Raw genomic sequence first — 16,001 nt, forward strand, 5'->3', positions numbered from 1 at the left:
CTAATTTGCATGTTGTAATTAAGACCATCAGCAACACATCACCTCCTCTAGGATACCCTGTGATTTGTATTATCCTTCTCTCTCCTGTACTCCATTTCTGCTGTGTTTTTCATTGAATGGCTTGACCGTAATGGAATTGTTACTTAAGGTGAATATTAACCGATTTGCCACAGTGGGTTTATGATGATCATTATTCCTTTCAGCCGAGCATAAACGTTTTTTAACTGCTTAAGGGATCAGGTGGGATGCCTCTCCTCTGCAGTGTATGCTTGTTATCAGACTTCCCTCTGCAGACAGCTGGGAAGAAAAGAGCTCCTACTTTAGAGCCCATCCTGCAGTGCAGGAGGAATTCCTCTCTAGAGGTGTCTCCCGTGCAGGAGTCAGCAGAGACCAGAGAAATAGCTACCCCAGATGGGCGGTTAAGTAAGGAGGGCCCAGATTTCCAAAGCAGTGTAGGTGCCTCTCAAGTAGAGGTTGGGCTCCCATATTTTACAGGGGCAGAGGCAACAGGACCTGGGGAGAGAGAGGAGCACCTGGCTGCATGGGCAGCGCTCACGCAGCGTTTTTTGTGGGGATCTCTGCTTTCCAGGATCTGGGCTTTGGAGTCCACGAAACTCCCCCCAGATTCTGATCCAGTGGCTGTAGGCTCGGGAACGCCAGGAGGCCGGTTTATTGTGTGCTTTTATCACTGCATATTTTGTGTGTAAAGTGAACTTTTGCAACAAGAGCATATTGAAGGCAAATCCTGAAGGTTTTTGGATGCAAACTTCCCCAGTATTGAGTGGCAGATTTCCCTTTCATTGCAAATACAAAGTTTGGGCTCATGTGGTGCTAAAAAAGATTCTGAAAGTGTTGAAAATGATTTATCTTTTTTCCTTTCCAGATCATAACTAAGGAGAAAAGGACAGTGTGTTTGGGTTGAGAAAAGGACAAGTTCATTAGCCATAATGTATATACTGTCAAGCAACACTCGGAAACTCCCTCAGCAGTAAGACATCCACACATTGCATGTTAACGAGATGAAACAAGAACTTGGAAATCCACTGCACACTGTTGCCTATATACTTTGTACATTTAATTGATATTTGTGCTGAGGTGATCTTATTGTCTAAAAACTACAACATCGTCTATCTTTTCTAGCACAGAAGTATGCATATGTATTTGAATATGCATATGTAGTCTATTTCCTACATAATCATGTATGTCACCTTGAAAAGACAGACTATGGTGTAACCATAAATCTATTATGTATTGGTACGTCTGTAGACCAAGATATAATTTTTTAAAGTAAGTTTATTTCTTTCAAGGTTTACAAATAACAAAGGTGCACCTTGTATTTAAAATTGCCATTATAGATGAGAGCGTGCATGCACAGTAATTTTTGTTTAAGAGTAATATTTTTAATGTAATAGATTGTAAGAAGTGGTAAGAGAGGTATCTGACAGAGATGAATGTGCCAAGCAAAACCACAACTGTGTATATTTTAAAGCACATCAATGGCTTTAAGTACCATGTTGTTAAGGATTCTCATGAAGTGCCATAGACTGTACATCAGATTAGAGTATTATTTCTGCAGTGTTATTTTCAGAACCACATTTTCACTTACTTTACTAGTATAATCAGTCAAAGGGCACCATTCTGTTTCAAAACCAAAGCTGTCTCAGAAATGGCCAATTACTCCTTACAGTAACGTTAGACAGCACAAGAGAGATATTCTAGCCGTACAAATTAACCCATACTGGACATATATATAAACTATTTTAAGGCATTATAGTGTAATATTTATGCGTATTTTACTGTATAACATGATATATGAAAGGGAAAAGCCATTTCTGAGACACAGTAACACACGTTTGAGGAACTTATTTTGCTTCTATTTATAGCCTCTGTCGAAAGTCAAAAGGACTATAAATGCTTTGCAGAGATGGGTTTCACTTTTACTTCATCAAAGTCACGCATTAAATAGTGACTCTAAACAAAGACGAAAGAAGCACTGACATCAGATGCATGACAAACCAAAACATGAAAAAATGGAGATGTTAATTAGCATAGAAATTGGGTGGGTTAAATACTCGGGTGAGTTTTATATGTGACTTTTTTTGTTCAGATTAACTGCTTATAGCCTTAGAAAGCCTTTACAAAATAAAAACAAAAAAATAGATGTGCATTCAAGTTCTAAGAATGGATTCATCCAAAGGAATTCCTTTTTGTGGTTTGGATGTTGCAGCTAGTAAAGGATATTTTTGCTCTGTTCAGCAAAGTGCTGAAGTGGGGGCCAGGTCACTGGTAGCATAGCGTGGAGTGGAAGAAGCGCGAGTTCGGTTGTAGAACTCTCCATACTTCCAAGTTTACTGCAAGTTTTTATGCTTGAGAGAGATGCTTTATAGTATAAGAATGATGTGTTGATTTTACTGATTGTACTGTACATCTATTAAAGCCTTAGATTATTACATTACGGGTTAAAACCCATACCAATGTAATTTCAATCGTGTTAAGAAAGTATAGGTGACTTCACATGTTATTGTAGTTACTTAACATTATAGAATATTACTTATTTTTTTCTTGTTAAAAGTGTAGTTTTTATTTCTTACATTTATTAGATTGTTTTCATTTTCTATTACCAGTTGAATACCATTTCAGTTTATAGAATTTTGTTTTATTAGAGTTTACTGATGAATTTTTCAAAATACAAAAAAAAAGTAGTTTTCTTCATAACATACTCAGTTTTGAATTTACATGTAGTGTCATATGAATATTCGTATTATTGTTGACTAAATGATTTATATTTTACTGATTTAATATTACAATGTAAGAATGTCAGTCATTGTTAGTTCTTGTCTAGTTTTCATTAAAAGAACAAAGATCTTTTATATGGATATCTTATAATTATATAATCATTGCTAAGTAAGAAGTTAAGTTGTTGCTATAGCAACAATCCTGGCAGACAATTGAGTAATATTTTGATGATTTATTTTGTTTGTAATTAGTTATTATGAGAAAATCTAGTTCCTAGATATTAGAATAAAATTTATTTTCTACTGTATCCATTTCAAATGTTAAAATATTGTTTAAATATTTTTTGAAATCCCTGAATATCAGGCCTTGTTATAAATAAGCTGCATAATCAATAGATCAAGGGACGTTTTGTGGATAATCCAAATATTCAAAGTTTACGTAACAAGAATTATAGTGTGTGTGTGCAAACTCTTGAGGGTTGATTATGCTGCAGTTTAGCATGTGGGAACGTATAGAGAGAAGGTTGACTTTTTGCACTTCTGTATATAGTCAAAAAAGAGAGAAACCTGTATAATAGTAAGATCTTATTTTGAATAAAAATGTCTATAATTACAAGGAGTTTTGTTAAGGCTAATAAAATGACAGGCTGAACAAAATTGCTTGCAAAAGTGGCACAGAGTTAGCACTCCATACCCCTTCAAAAAAGTTGCTTTGCTTTATGTGGACAGCTTGTAGTTTGCCAGGATTTTTTCAGCTGGAAAGATATGCCATCCTTCCAAGATCTCATGACTGACAAAAGCTCCACTGGTTCAAATCTGCCTGAAAATCATTAATAAAAAAAAAAAAGAAAAAAAAAAGAAAAAAAAAGAAAAAAAAGCAGGTACTTCAAACCATCAAGGTGAAATCATGGATCAAATATTCCGTACATTATTCAAAAACTACTGCATGTTTAAAGTATCAAAAATATATTAAAGGTATATACTATTCAAACCAGTTTCTGACAATTTCAGTGGTTTATTGTTCACAAAAAAGATTCTTCAAAACAAATACTGACTTTCACAAAAAAGTTAAATCATGAACAGGCAAACCAAACAGCACACCGTAGCTGTAGTTGTTATGTGATTATTTTTTATTGCTGTAGTGGTCCTGTTCTTTTAGCAGGTGAAAAAAAAAAACCAACTATGAAATTTTACAGTTTTAATGGAAAGCATTCAAGAAGCCTTGTCATTATTTATGCCAAAGCTGGAAAGAAAAAGTGATCGGGCCATTCCTTTATCTGATATCTCCAGTACTCATACTGAATAATGAATAAGTTGCACTTATTTGCAACCCCGCAACTTTCATCTGCTGAAAGGACAGATGTGCTTGGTTTTACTATTATGTAATCACAGACTTACTTTTTGCTTGTAGTTGCTCCAAATTATGTACTCTGTCCTGGGCTGCAATTTGTTTTTATGCTTATTTTATTATTACTGCTATAGTTGACCTTGCTGTATGGAAAAATAAAGTGAAATTGCCCTAATAAAAGTTCTCTTTCTCAATTATGTTTTTCTATATCAAGTTAAAAAGCCGCGCAGCCGGGCCCGACGTTAGAGGGAGCCCCATTACACTGCTTCCTTGCGCTCGTGCTGATAAATGACTCCTCTCATCGGAGTTGCGACCGAAAAACCCACAGGCTTAATTCAAAAAATTGACCTTGAGTGCGTGTCTTGACCTCTGGCACACCAGAAGAGCCGCTTCTCACAAAGGCTGCCCCGTCTCCGGTGTTCGGTGTTTGCAGAGCCGGGGAGCAGCTCGCGGAAGAGGCGTTCAGAGATGTGCTGCCGGCCTCGTTCGCTCCTCGGCTCAACGCCCAGAGCCCTCGGTCTCAGGGCCGAGCACCCCGCTCAGCCCGGGGCTGCGGGGGGCCAGGCGCGAGGTCTGCTAAAGCCGCAGGAGGAAACCAAGCACAGCGACGGTTCAGGAACGCACCGGAGACAAAGGTACAGCCGTCCCCAAGAGCCCCGGGGCACGGGGAAGCATTCGTTGCCGTGCTCTCAGTCCCATGGAGCAGCCCCCTCCTGGGGGGCTCACCCATCGCGGGGCTTAGCAGGCTGCCTGTGGCACGAATGGGAAATTGTCCGTTGCTGACAGGGAACGGCCGCCTTCAGATAGAGGAGGGGAAGTGTGACAGCTATGGGGTGGGAAAAGACAGGTGAAGCTCTTCTGGGAGCACACGGCTCGTGGCAGAGCGCTGCATGTTTGATGCCCCTTGGGGTGACGAGGGCTGGGGGCGCTCTCCCTTGCAGGGCCCTGCGAGGGCTGGGATGGGGGCAGACCGTCCGTCAGGTTTGGGGACGGAGAGATCAAAACCACTTTGACTGCTTCCACGTGCATTCAAGGACAAGTGAGGGCAGCGCTGGGAGGCACCTGTGGCACTTCCCAAAGGAGCTGAGTGCTCAGGAGGGCGCCCCTGGGGCTGGGGGCAGGGGAATGCAGGGGCCGGATGCGGGGCGTTTGGGAGATGGCCAGGGGTGCTGGGCCAGGAGGGAGGTGGGGTGCTGGTGCTGGAGAGCAGCATCTGCACGAGAAAAAGCATCTCGTCAGAACAGAACGACTTTCCCTTTGCTCGCCCCTCGGTGCAGCCATCAGCCCTAGGCCGCGGTGCCCCGGCGGCGCTGGCTGCCCAGCGCGGGCACGTCCTGGCCGCGGGCTGTGGGGCTGCTCCTCCTGCAGGCGCGTAGCCCCGCGAGCAGCCCGGCCTGCCTCGTGGCCTTGGCACAGCACGGGGGGATTGCAAAACTCAGCATAAGGAAAACAAAACCAAACCAAGCCAACCCTTCTGCAGAGCAGTGTTGCTAATTGCCTTGTCCGCCCACTTCTCATTTTTCTCTTCTAAATGCATACCTCTAGTCCAGGAAAAGGAAGTTTGCATTTTCTACCTTCCTCTCAGGTATTGCTGCCTTTTAAACGCTTTATACTAAACGAGCTGTGTACCTTATTGTTAGTACTAACAGCACGCAGAGCCAGGGGGAACTCGTGCTGCAGCCGGCTGACCTGTGCTGAGGGGGGGGCCCAGCCGAGCTGGTCGGCTTGGTAAGGTCACAGGTAGGCCTCCGTGTGCTGCAGCTTGGTGCCATCCCTGTGCGGAAGAAAGGCAAGCACCAGGAGGAGATTTTCTTCTGCACGGGGTGCCCCGAGGGCCACCAGCGCCCCAGCACCGTGCAGCAGCGCCGAGAGGTGCTGGCAGCGTGCAAAGGGCGCGCTGAGCCCGGGCGGGCTGGAGCTGTGCCGGGCTCCTGGGCCTGCAAGCTCCCGGCTTGCTCCCGCCTTCCGTGGCTGCTGAACTCACCGCAGTGCAAGTGCGAGAAGTGTTGAAATCATTAAAGGGAGCGTGAGGAGAGGCCTGGCTCGGTACCCAGCTCCCTCAGTCAGCGCTCTCGTTAGCGGAGGATAAAAACCGGCGTCAGCCACTGAGAGCCGCTGCGCTCCCGGCCTGCGGGGCTGGCCGCGCGGGGCACGGTGCCGCGAGCCGGCACGGGCAGCACCATCCGGCCCCGTGCAGGCAGCGGTGCCGAGCACCTGGGAACTGGCCAGGGTCTCTCCTGGGTTAGGAAAGCATCCCCCTCCCAGGGCTTCCCTTGGTTCTCTCCCAGGTTTGTTGCCCTGACGCCAGCTCCTCGGTAACTTCCCCAGCTGCCGGCTGCTCCCGGCCCCGAGGCCCAGGCCCCATCCTGCAGTGCTATCGCAGGCTGTCGCGTGTGATCCTGACCACCCACACCTCGCTTGTTTCTTAGCAAGGCTGCAAAATGGATGGTAGTGCAAAACAGGGAGAGTTCTTGGGAGCACAGCAATACCTTCTCACTTCTGCACTCGGGCAGCTCCTTGAACCTGCAGAGGGGTCTCTGCAAGCTGCCACCGATGCATTTTCTGCGCCGTGCACACACACGAGCCCAGTGCTCGCTCCTGGGGCCGCAGCAGAGCGGGTCGGGGCGGAGTGGTGCCTGCAGGTACCAGGGCACCCCGGTGCGGTGTGTGCACCCGCCGTCGGTGCGTAGTGCTACCTCGGGCTGCTCTTTGAAGCACTTGGGCGAGGATGGGGCAGCACCGCGGGGTTGGGTGTCCCTGCGCCCCCAGCCCAGCACCCGCTCACTGCCGCGGAAGTGGATGGAGAAGGGACTCGCTGCTGGGCCGGGGGGCACCGGGCGCTGCCGGAGCCCAGCCCAGTGTGTCTGGTGGTGGCCTCCTTGTGTCACAGCGCTCCAGAGGTGGTCTGGTCGAAGAGGGATGCAGGAGGTGCTTGTGAAGGTGGCTCTGAGTGTATCACGGGCCTGCCGGCACCCGCAGCACTCATCCAAGGGGGAAAATGTATTCGGTGTGTCATTCCAGCCACTGACAGCCAGCTCTGGCTGCAGCTCTTCCTGCATTAGTAATCTGGAGTGCAAAAAGCAGAATGATGTGAAAAGATTGTTGCTGCATGAAACCCGGTTCTGAACATCTGTGCTGGGTTGAAACTTTCATCCTAAAATAGAGCTGCAGATACAGAACAGAAAGGAGCATGGAGGGGAGTTTGGGGGAACTAATCTGACTCTACCCTGCCTGATAAAGCTGGCTATGGGAGCTGCTTTGCTTCTCTCAGCATCCCCTCCTCAGGTCACTTAGACAATTAATTGCTCCATTAATTTTTCCTAAAACCAGGTATATTAATACCTTTAGGTATATTAATCTCTTTAGCTGTATTCATGTGATAAAACAACCTTGTGCTGTTTGTGAACATGCATCATTAAAGCGTGGGGCAAGCCCCGGGGCTGTGTTTCACTTCTACCTGTGCTGTCCTGAACTCCGATCGGCTTTGCCAAACGATCGCTGCGAGCTCCGCAGCCAGCAGCACCGCGGGCACCGGCTGCCTGCGGTGAGAGTGGAGCTACACTGACTGCCACCGCCCTGCGCACTGCTGAGCCGTGGCTCGCTCACAAGATCCCGTTCCGACAAGCCCTGTGCAGCGGCTCTGCGGATGCTGCCAGGGCCGCGTGGGCCGTGGCCGGGTGGAACTGAAGTGCCGTGCGCGTGGGACGCCCGCCGGCAGGAGCCCCGCGCCTCGCCAGCCACCGCGGGGGCTGCAGCAGCTCGCCCGGTGCGGGTGCGTGCACGCACGCTGCCGACAGGACGGCCCCTTGCTTTCCAGCAGGACTGGCACACTAAAAGCCAAGAGGCCTACAGGCTACAAGGAAATTACAGAGGCTGTAACGTGCCAGGATGGTAACGTGCCCGGCCATAGCGCTCCTCTTCAGCTGGTGCTGGTTTTCTAGTAGCTGCTGCAGTGGAATTTCCATTTAGTCTTCAATGAAATTATTTCTATTCATCTTTTGGTTGCAGCTTGGAGTGGCCTATTTCGAGAGCTCCGTGCTTTCCCTGCAGCTTGTGCCTTAATGACATTTTATAGGGCCGACTCAGAAGCCGTCTGTTTGGGTTTAGTCTCGAGACTGGACAGCGAGCAGAGGAGGAAGCACAAATGTGCTGGAGCAGCGGGTGGCAGGCACTGCACGCAGGTGCAACGGTGGTATGAAGCTCGTGTGGTGACAAAGCTCATGTGGGTGCCAGCCTGGTGGTGCCAGCGAGGTGCCCGGGGCCACCAGGCTGCCTGCACCCGGGGGAGGGCTCCTGAGTGGCGCTGTTCGGGGAGCGGAGGCAGGAGCTGCCAAACCGCGGCTGCCGGCACTTCGGCAGCCCTCGCCGGGTGCCCGCGCCCCGCAGGCAGCCACGTGCTGGGGCTGGCAGCGCTTGGCTCTTTGGCAGTGCTGTCCTCGGGCGCTTCCACCCCAAATCCTGCTTGTGCCAAAGAGGCTCCTTCAGCAGCCGTGCTTCCCACGAACCCACAGACTGCCCACAGGCAGAGAAGCAGCTGCACGGTGCGTGGGGAAGGTGACCCCCTCACGGGGACGTGCGCCCACTCGTGCAGCACTGGGGCTGGGAGCACACAGCCCGGGGGAGCTCCGTGCTGCTGCAGGCAGAACGTGCTCCTGCTGGGCTGCGAGAGCTGCCTGGGGGCCTTCGGGGCTGTGGGGTGCCCCTGCCCCAGCAGCGCTCGGAGGGGCAGCAGCACCTCGGGGCGGCACCGCGAGCGCAGGGACCCGGCAGCTGAGTGCCATGGGCTGGTGAGTCAGGCGGCGATGGTGCCGATGAGTCAGTCATTAGCGAGCGCCGGGGCTTGAGCCAACTGCGGGCTCTCCGATGGCACCGCGGTGGGTGTGCAGATGGAGATGAACCAGCTGGAGGTGGGCAGCGCACCGGGACACTGCAGCGGCAGCAGCGATGCTGTCTGTCCTGACACTCTCACTTTACTGACAAAATGTCTAGATGCAAGTGACAAGAGAAATATTTACACGTATTCCTTAATGAGCAACCCTCGCTGGTGGGTGGAAGACCCCACTGAGGCAAGGTGAGGAGTTTGTATGGGGATGCAATGCACCCGGTGACGCTGGTGCTCCTGGAGCCACGCCTGCCCTGCCCGGGGCACCAGGGGCTCTGCAGGGGCTGCCACCATCCTGCCACCATCTGCCACTGTCCTGCCGCCATCCCGCTACTGTGTTGTTTTTTTTTTGTATTTTTTTGTTTTGATTTTCAGCGCATATTATCCATAAAGTCTGTAACTTACAGCGTTACCCTGTTCTCATTTTCCATAAGTTGAAACTGGGAGGCGTGCTGCCACCGGGAGGCTCTTCAGCATTCCCGCTCAGCCAACGCACGGAAAACCTCCTGGAGATGCAGCTAACACTCGGCGCATGTTGTAGAGAATTGCTTTGGTCTTTACTATTTATAAAGAAAATTCTGGAGCTCGACTTAAACATGCCAGCTTAAACTGCTTGGAGAAAAGCCAGAATTAGGAATTTATCACTTAAGTAGATAGGCGAGAGTAAGTGCATACATTAGGGAATTTGCCAAAACCATTTGAGAAAATGTTTGTTGTCGTTTACCTATTATATTCTTGCTAAGGGCACGCACTTCCTAGGATTTCTGAACACAGAAAATCTAATACAGCCTAAAACTGAACAGCTTTTAATTGCACCTACAGCTCTGTCCCTGAGTTCAATAACTGAGCGGGGTTCTTGCAGATCAAGCAGCTTCATCATTTATCCGAAGTAACCCAGAAACGGGGCACAGCTTCCCTGGCCTTGGCAGAGGGGGCAGGGGCTGGAGCACGAGGGGCACGGATCCGCCTGCAGCTGCAGGTGGGCACGGCCCGGGCTGCCGGCGTGCGGTGCAGTGAGGTGCAAGGGGCTCGGGTGGCTCTGGGCACCTCTGCGCCCTCCCCTCCCCAGCGCTGGGGTTAAGGCCGCGCTGTGCCCGGCTGCCTGGCCCCGTCCCCGTCCGCAGGGCTGCCTCAGGTGGCCGGCAGGCCTTGCAGAGCTCAGCCACCCCCTCCCTCCCCAGCGCAGCTTCCTGCGCTCCAGCGTCGTGCCCCCGTCTGCTCACCTGCGGGCGCCCAGCAGCCGCCCCAGCGCCCGGCAGCCCGCAGCACCCAAGCTTTGGGCTGGCCCCAGCGCTGGTGGGGGCGCTGAGAGGCCTCCGGGCTCTGCCTCCCCCTGTCCTGCTCTTCAGCACTGCCTGTTGGCCTCCACTTTTTCTTTCGTCCTCCAGCTGTTTTCTTCATCCCCCGCTTTTTTCCAGCGTCCCACTCTTTTTCAGCCTCCCAGTCTTTTTTGGCCTTGCTTTTTTTTTTTTTTTTCTCATCCTTCCATTTTCTTGGTCTTCACTTCTTTTGGCCTCCCCCTCTCAATGAGCCCCCTCTTCCCCTTCATTACCCACCACCTTTCTGGCCTCCCTCTCCCCTTTGGCCTTCCCCTGCTCGGGCTCCCCACTTTCAGCCTTCTCCCGCTCTTCTCTGGCCTCCCACACTTTATTGGCCTTTTTTCCAGAGAAGAAGCATGAAGCATTTTGAGCTGTAAATGAAAACCACTCATTCTTGCCTTTATTATTATATTTTTTATTATTTTTCTGGAGCCTTAAATCATTCCCTTCCTCTTTCCATGGCTAACACTGAGCACTCCGGTTTGGCTGCAGGTCCATCCCCATGCCCCGTGGGCACGGAGCTGCAGCAGCACCCATGCACGCTCCCGTTGCTGTCTGTGGCCGGCATCTGCTCCCCTTGCACGCCCAACGGCCCCTGCCACCAGCCACCGGGCACCCGGCAGGCTCCAGGAAATGGCTCTCAGCTGCCAAATGCCTTGGCAGTCAGAAACAGAAAGAAAAAAAAAAAAAAGTATTTGCAGAGTGGGTGTAAGAAGTGCCGCTTTGTTTATCATGGGGAGAAACTGGGGCACAAGCCCTCCGTGCCAAGCCGCTGCTCGTTTCCCCGGGGCTTGGCGCTGCCGGTGTGCGGCGGGGAAGCCACGGGGCCTCGCGTCCTCCTGCCTTGGAGCAGCCACGGGGCCCTGCCGGCCCTTCCCTCCGAGAGCCGGTGCCAGGCACCTCCCGCAGGGCTGCCCAGAGGGGCTGCGCGGGGTGCTGGCTGCTGAGCACCCGTCAGCACCCCCGAGCTGTGCGCGGGTGCTGGCCCACGTGCTGCCTCGGCTGCCCGGGGCTCTGCAGCCTGCGCTTCCCACGTGGCTCGTGCCGCGGCGCAGGCTCCGTGCGTTTGTGCTCAGAGCTACCTCGGCGGCTGAACTTTAGCACCCAGCACGCTCAGACTGACCCGGGTTGTTTTCCTTTGGCGGGACCTCGGTAGGCGAAAGGACCGGCTGTTGGCAAACGTGGATATTGGCCAGCCGTGTGAGGGAGCCTTCTGCGCGCTGACACTCGGCAATAAACGCCTTAATGACAATAACGAAGTGACCACCGCGAGTCTCTGGTTGGTTAGTGTAAGTGCTGGAGCAGCCCGGGCAAACACGGCACCCACGCACCCGCTCACCTCCCTCGCTGTCACCCCGCCTGCCGCCGTGTCCCAGGGCCACTGCACACGGGGACAGCTCGGTGTGCGAGGGGCCTGGCGCGCGAGGGGCCTGGCGTGCGAGGGGCCTGGCGTGCCTGCGCCCACCGGCAAAGCCATGGCTCGGCTTTGTCCCGGTCACTTCCCAGGCAGCAACCAGCCCCCCGCGCGTGCACGAGTCGAACACAACACTTGCTGCTGGCGAGCCCTGTGACTCACCGGTTGGTATATTGGGCAATCTCCTATTTCCCAATCTGTTTTCCTTCTCAGGAATTCAGTCTTTGCTCTGCTTTCAGGGCAGCCAAACCTAACCCAGCTGCCAGTCCGCACACGCACGCATCTCCCTGCCCAACAGATGCGGGCAGCACTTGGTCACCGGCAGCCGATGGCTTGCCGTTGACAGACCGGCAGGAGACCTGCTCCCCACGGCCCTTCGGCAGCCGGGGTGGCCTCGTGGCCCCCGCCAGCCCCCAGGGCTCAGAGCGAGCTCGGTGGGGGCTGCTGGGCGCTGCCGCGGGGCCAGCGCTGCCTCTTCGCCCGGCGGGCCGGGGCAGGACGGGGCTGGTGCCGTGCCTGGAGATGCCCCAACACGCGGGCGATGTCCCATGGGCAGCACCGAACATCAGAGAACGACAGATCCTCACTCTGCTTTTCACATGCCTCTTATGAATAATTTCATATTCAGCACTAGGATGCAGGCCTGGCTAGCTCCCGGTTTATTTTCTGGCCCTGTGCATTTCGCCCTGTCTCAGCAGCTCCCTGAGCTGCCCCTCTGGGTGCCCTGCTCCTGGTGCCAGCTCCCGCCCCCCGGCCCCGGCGCTGCCCGTGCCCCCTGCCCACAGACCCCACTCCCCGGCTGCCACCACCGGACACATCCCCCACCCACCTTTCGCTTTTCTCCTCTTTTTATTTCCAGCCCCTGACAATGATGTGTAGTGCTGCAGTTTGAAGGTATCCACCAAGGGTGGCTGGTCGTGCTTTCTTGTTTTTCGTTCGTAAATTCATCCCCCGTAGCTTAGATACCAATAATGGCACAAACCGAGGTGACACTTAAGCCTCTTGCTTTTCAAGTGGCATCAATTCAGGCCACTAAAGGGCAGGAATCAGTGAAGAATTTGGCACCTTGTTTCAAGCATGCTGTGACAGTCCTCCCAGCAAAACAGAATATTTATTAATTTTTAGTCCCTGATGCCTTACCCTTCTGAGATGAGTACTCATTCTGGAAAGAAATCTGTTAAACAAGGCACATGATTTTCTAGCAGCACCACTTGCAGTTCAGTTTTGAATGGGAACAGGAAGAAATGTGTCAACAATTTCGTGTCTCTTCATGTCTGAAAAGCAACGTACCTTGCCAAATTGGTAATGTGTTTCTGCGAGGCGCAGCGCCTGCCAAGCCCGTCCCCGCGCAGCACGCAGGAACATCTCGCGCCCTGTGCTCGGCGCACCCCGCGCCCGCTGCCCGCACCCACGGGCCCACAGGGCCCTGAGAGCCCCCGGAGCCACCGACGGGGTCCCCGTGCCGCGTGTCCCCTGGTCAGCGCTGCGGGCGCTGGGTCATGCCCGCTCCCAGCGCCGAGGCGGGCCCAGCTCTCTCCCCGCGAGGCACGGGGCATCTGCGCAGCCTCCACGCGTGACGGCTTCTCACTTTGTAATTAATCGCATTGTTTCTGTGGGAATGGCATGTACCGGGAGCGTGCCCAACGTCTCACAGGTCACTTGGTGGCAGTGCATATGTTGGGATGGGTTTAATTAGGGCTAAAGTATGGCCGTGTTCACACCTCTCTGCAGAAGAAGAGGGGGAGATGAGCATTAGCACCACGCTGGACGTCCCACCGGCGGCCCTGCGCCCCCCACGCTGCTCCAACACCTCTCACCGGGAAGCTGCTGGTGTTCGCCGTCCACGTGTAACCAGCAGCAAGAGGAGCGTGGAGGTGGCCCCACCATGGGCATGGAGCCGGCTCGGCTGTGGCGGTGCCGTGCTCCCACAGTGCAGGGCCGGATCCTGCGGGCACCGCGGGCCCTGCGGCGCCTGAGCCCCCGCAGGCATCGCCACTGTGTGCAGGCGCTCGATTGTCCTGACGGGCTTGGTCTGGGAATGTGCCTGCAAGGTTAGAAAGGATTTGTGGCAACTGTGGTGGGCTCCCGAGGTTCCCTGGCCGGTGGGGAACGGCCCCGGTGTCGTACAAGCCTTTAAACACACTACTCGGGTGGGCGACGCACTGTAATCAAAAAAAAAAAAAAAAAAAAAAAAAGATTGTTTGCAAATCATGTGGGGATTTGCTTTAATTAATTGTTGCTTTGTCAGATGTGTGCCGGGTCACAGAGGCTGCAGGAGCCGAGTTTATGTTTTAATTAGCCCGTGAGCTTCCCCCGCTGGAGGAGGACGGGCAGCACCTGCCGATGGGGCGGCTGTGGGGTGCTGGGCCCGGGCAGAGCTGGGGTGGCACGGGGTGCAGGGGCACACGAGCTTCGTTCACTGTGGGTGTCGGGAAGGTAACGCACGGCACGAGCAGCCCCAGGCTGCCCGAGCATGGGGCAGCCCCCCTGAGGTGACGGCCAGGTCCCCAGCTCTGCTCAGCACCCTCCGGACCCCGGGGTGCCGTAAGTGCCACCCTGCAGCAGCAGCAAGAAGGTGGTTTGCTCTTCTTCGTTGTGCAGAACTGCGCAGTAAATGCCAGAGCTCAGTCAGAGCTGCACTCCTGTAGCACGTTGGACATTAAATGCATGCAGAATCAATGTGATAAAATACAAAATAAAAATAAAAATAAAAATAAAAATAAAAATAAAAATAAAAATAAAAATAAAAATATGTGATACATTTTTCAGGGAAGAAGAGACCACCCTACTCGCTCTGCCCAAGAGGCTGGTGCTCTCCTAGCTGCTTGAAGGACATCTTAACTTCGGCATGGGAATGGCCTAACCGCCTGGGCCAGTTGTATTAAACCTGGCCTGGGAAGGAGCTGCTCTGATTATGTTTTTTTTTTTTTTTTTTTTTTTTTCCCCAGCTAGGCTGAATCCCAGCCTTGCCATCTCTTGTCAGGGACCACAGCTAGCACGGGAGTAAACACCATGTGATAGGAAAAATACTTGTAGATCATTCTGCAAAACTGTACGGGTCTTTTTTTTTTTTTTTTTTAAAAAAAAGTCATGAAAATTTTCAGTCTTTTAGAAAGAGGGTTAAATAAGGAAAATTCCGGAGATAAGACTTCCAGTCTAGAACGAAGTGGTGGATGGGAGGGCTTTTATTTCCTGTTGGTTTTGCTGATGATCCTAGGTTACTTTTATGGAGTAATATGGCATACTTTGTCTAGTCTTCCCTATTTACAGGAACATTTTGGCATGAAATGTTGTCAACATCTTGAAATGCTGCCATGTTCTAGCATTTTTTGTTTTAACACCATTCAATGTGAAAAAATTAATATTTTGACTCAACCTACTGAATAGCAAATCTGAATGCTGGAAATTCACAGCTCATTTCAAAATATGTCACAATTTCCCATGGAACAGAAATACCGAGTTTTTGACCAGCTCCGATTTTAATCATCAAATGTAACAGGTCTCTGAGGCGGAGCTGCCACGGGCCTGCAGCAGGCTGTCGGGATTTTCCCCACGCCTCCCTGCAGGTCCCCGGGGAGCGGCGGCAGCGAGGGCAGGGCTGCAGCCCCGGCACGGCTGCACCTGAGCGAGGAGCAGCAGCGCCGCGAGGGCCCCGTCCACCCCTGGGCGGCCGCAGAGAAAGCAGCAGCGAGCAGCACAGAGGAGTGCTTCCTGCTGGACCTCGCCCTCGCGCTCCCTCTGGTTCCCTTATCTATCAGCTCCAACTAAAATTCAGAGCGCCGGCCGCTTTCCTGCCTTCCGTGCACCCGAGGAATCTGAGCAGCATTCCAGGAGGAGAAAGAGTCATCAGTTATTGAGCAGACGTGTCCGGGGTCAGGGAGATAACTTAGCCGAGCAGATATGGCACTGTTTGCAAAGCTATTTGTGCAGAGCATCTGTTTCTCCAGAGCGGCAAACTGTGGAGGAAAGAGCATTTATAAATAAAAAGGTTATTAAATGTAAACAAAGGCTCTGGTGTGAATGGCCAAAAGTTCAGATAAAACAGGAACTTTTATGGACGGCTTTTCTCAGCCTCTGAGAACCAACTTGGATTTTTTTCTAGAGTAAAAACAGCTTTGTCCGCCCGTGAAACCTCCGGGGTCACCGTGCGTGCGCAGCTCAGCTCCCTGCTCCTGGGGCCGCCCACCCGGCACAACGCGGGAGCTGCGCACAGCGGCAGCGCCTGCAGCTCCCAGCCTGGGGCCTGGGGCCCTGCCAAGCCCTCGGCGGAGCAAAAACCCAGGGGTTGTGGCAGGGAGGGAAA

The 16,001-nt window shown here is 52.4% G+C and overlaps 1 protein-coding gene and 1 long non-coding RNA gene across 27 annotated transcripts in view; one reads left to right on the forward strand and one right to left on the reverse strand.

Annotated features, from left to right (window-relative positions):
- Positions 1 to 4,263, forward strand: part of MBNL1 (muscleblind like splicing regulator 1) — a 77,646-nt gene extending 73,383 nt beyond the window's left edge. For all 26 annotated transcript variants that reach the window (XM_080604748.1, XM_080604740.1, XM_080604763.1 and 23 more), the window contains one exon: positions 884 to 4,263. Coding sequence is in view for 2 of the 26 variants with exons in the window: in XM_080604742.1 (XP_080460868.1) it covers positions 884 to 894 (11 nt within the window). In the remaining 24 variants the exon portion in view is untranslated. The remainder of the gene's footprint in view (positions 1 to 883) is intronic.
- The window catches only part of LOC308199913, a 30,008-nt gene continuing 16,478 nt past the window's right edge, over positions 2,472 to 16,001 (reverse strand). The window contains exon 2 of the long non-coding RNA XR_013955089.1: positions 2,472 to 15,654. This is a non-coding gene — a long non-coding RNA (uncharacterized lncRNA). The remainder of the gene's footprint in view (positions 15,655 to 16,001) is intronic.

This window comes from Anser brachyrhynchus (assembly GCF_964034855.1).
Source record: "Anser brachyrhynchus genome assembly, chromosome: 9".
NCBI classification, from domain to species: domain Eukaryota; kingdom Metazoa; phylum Chordata; class Aves; order Anseriformes; family Anatidae; genus Anser; species Anser brachyrhynchus.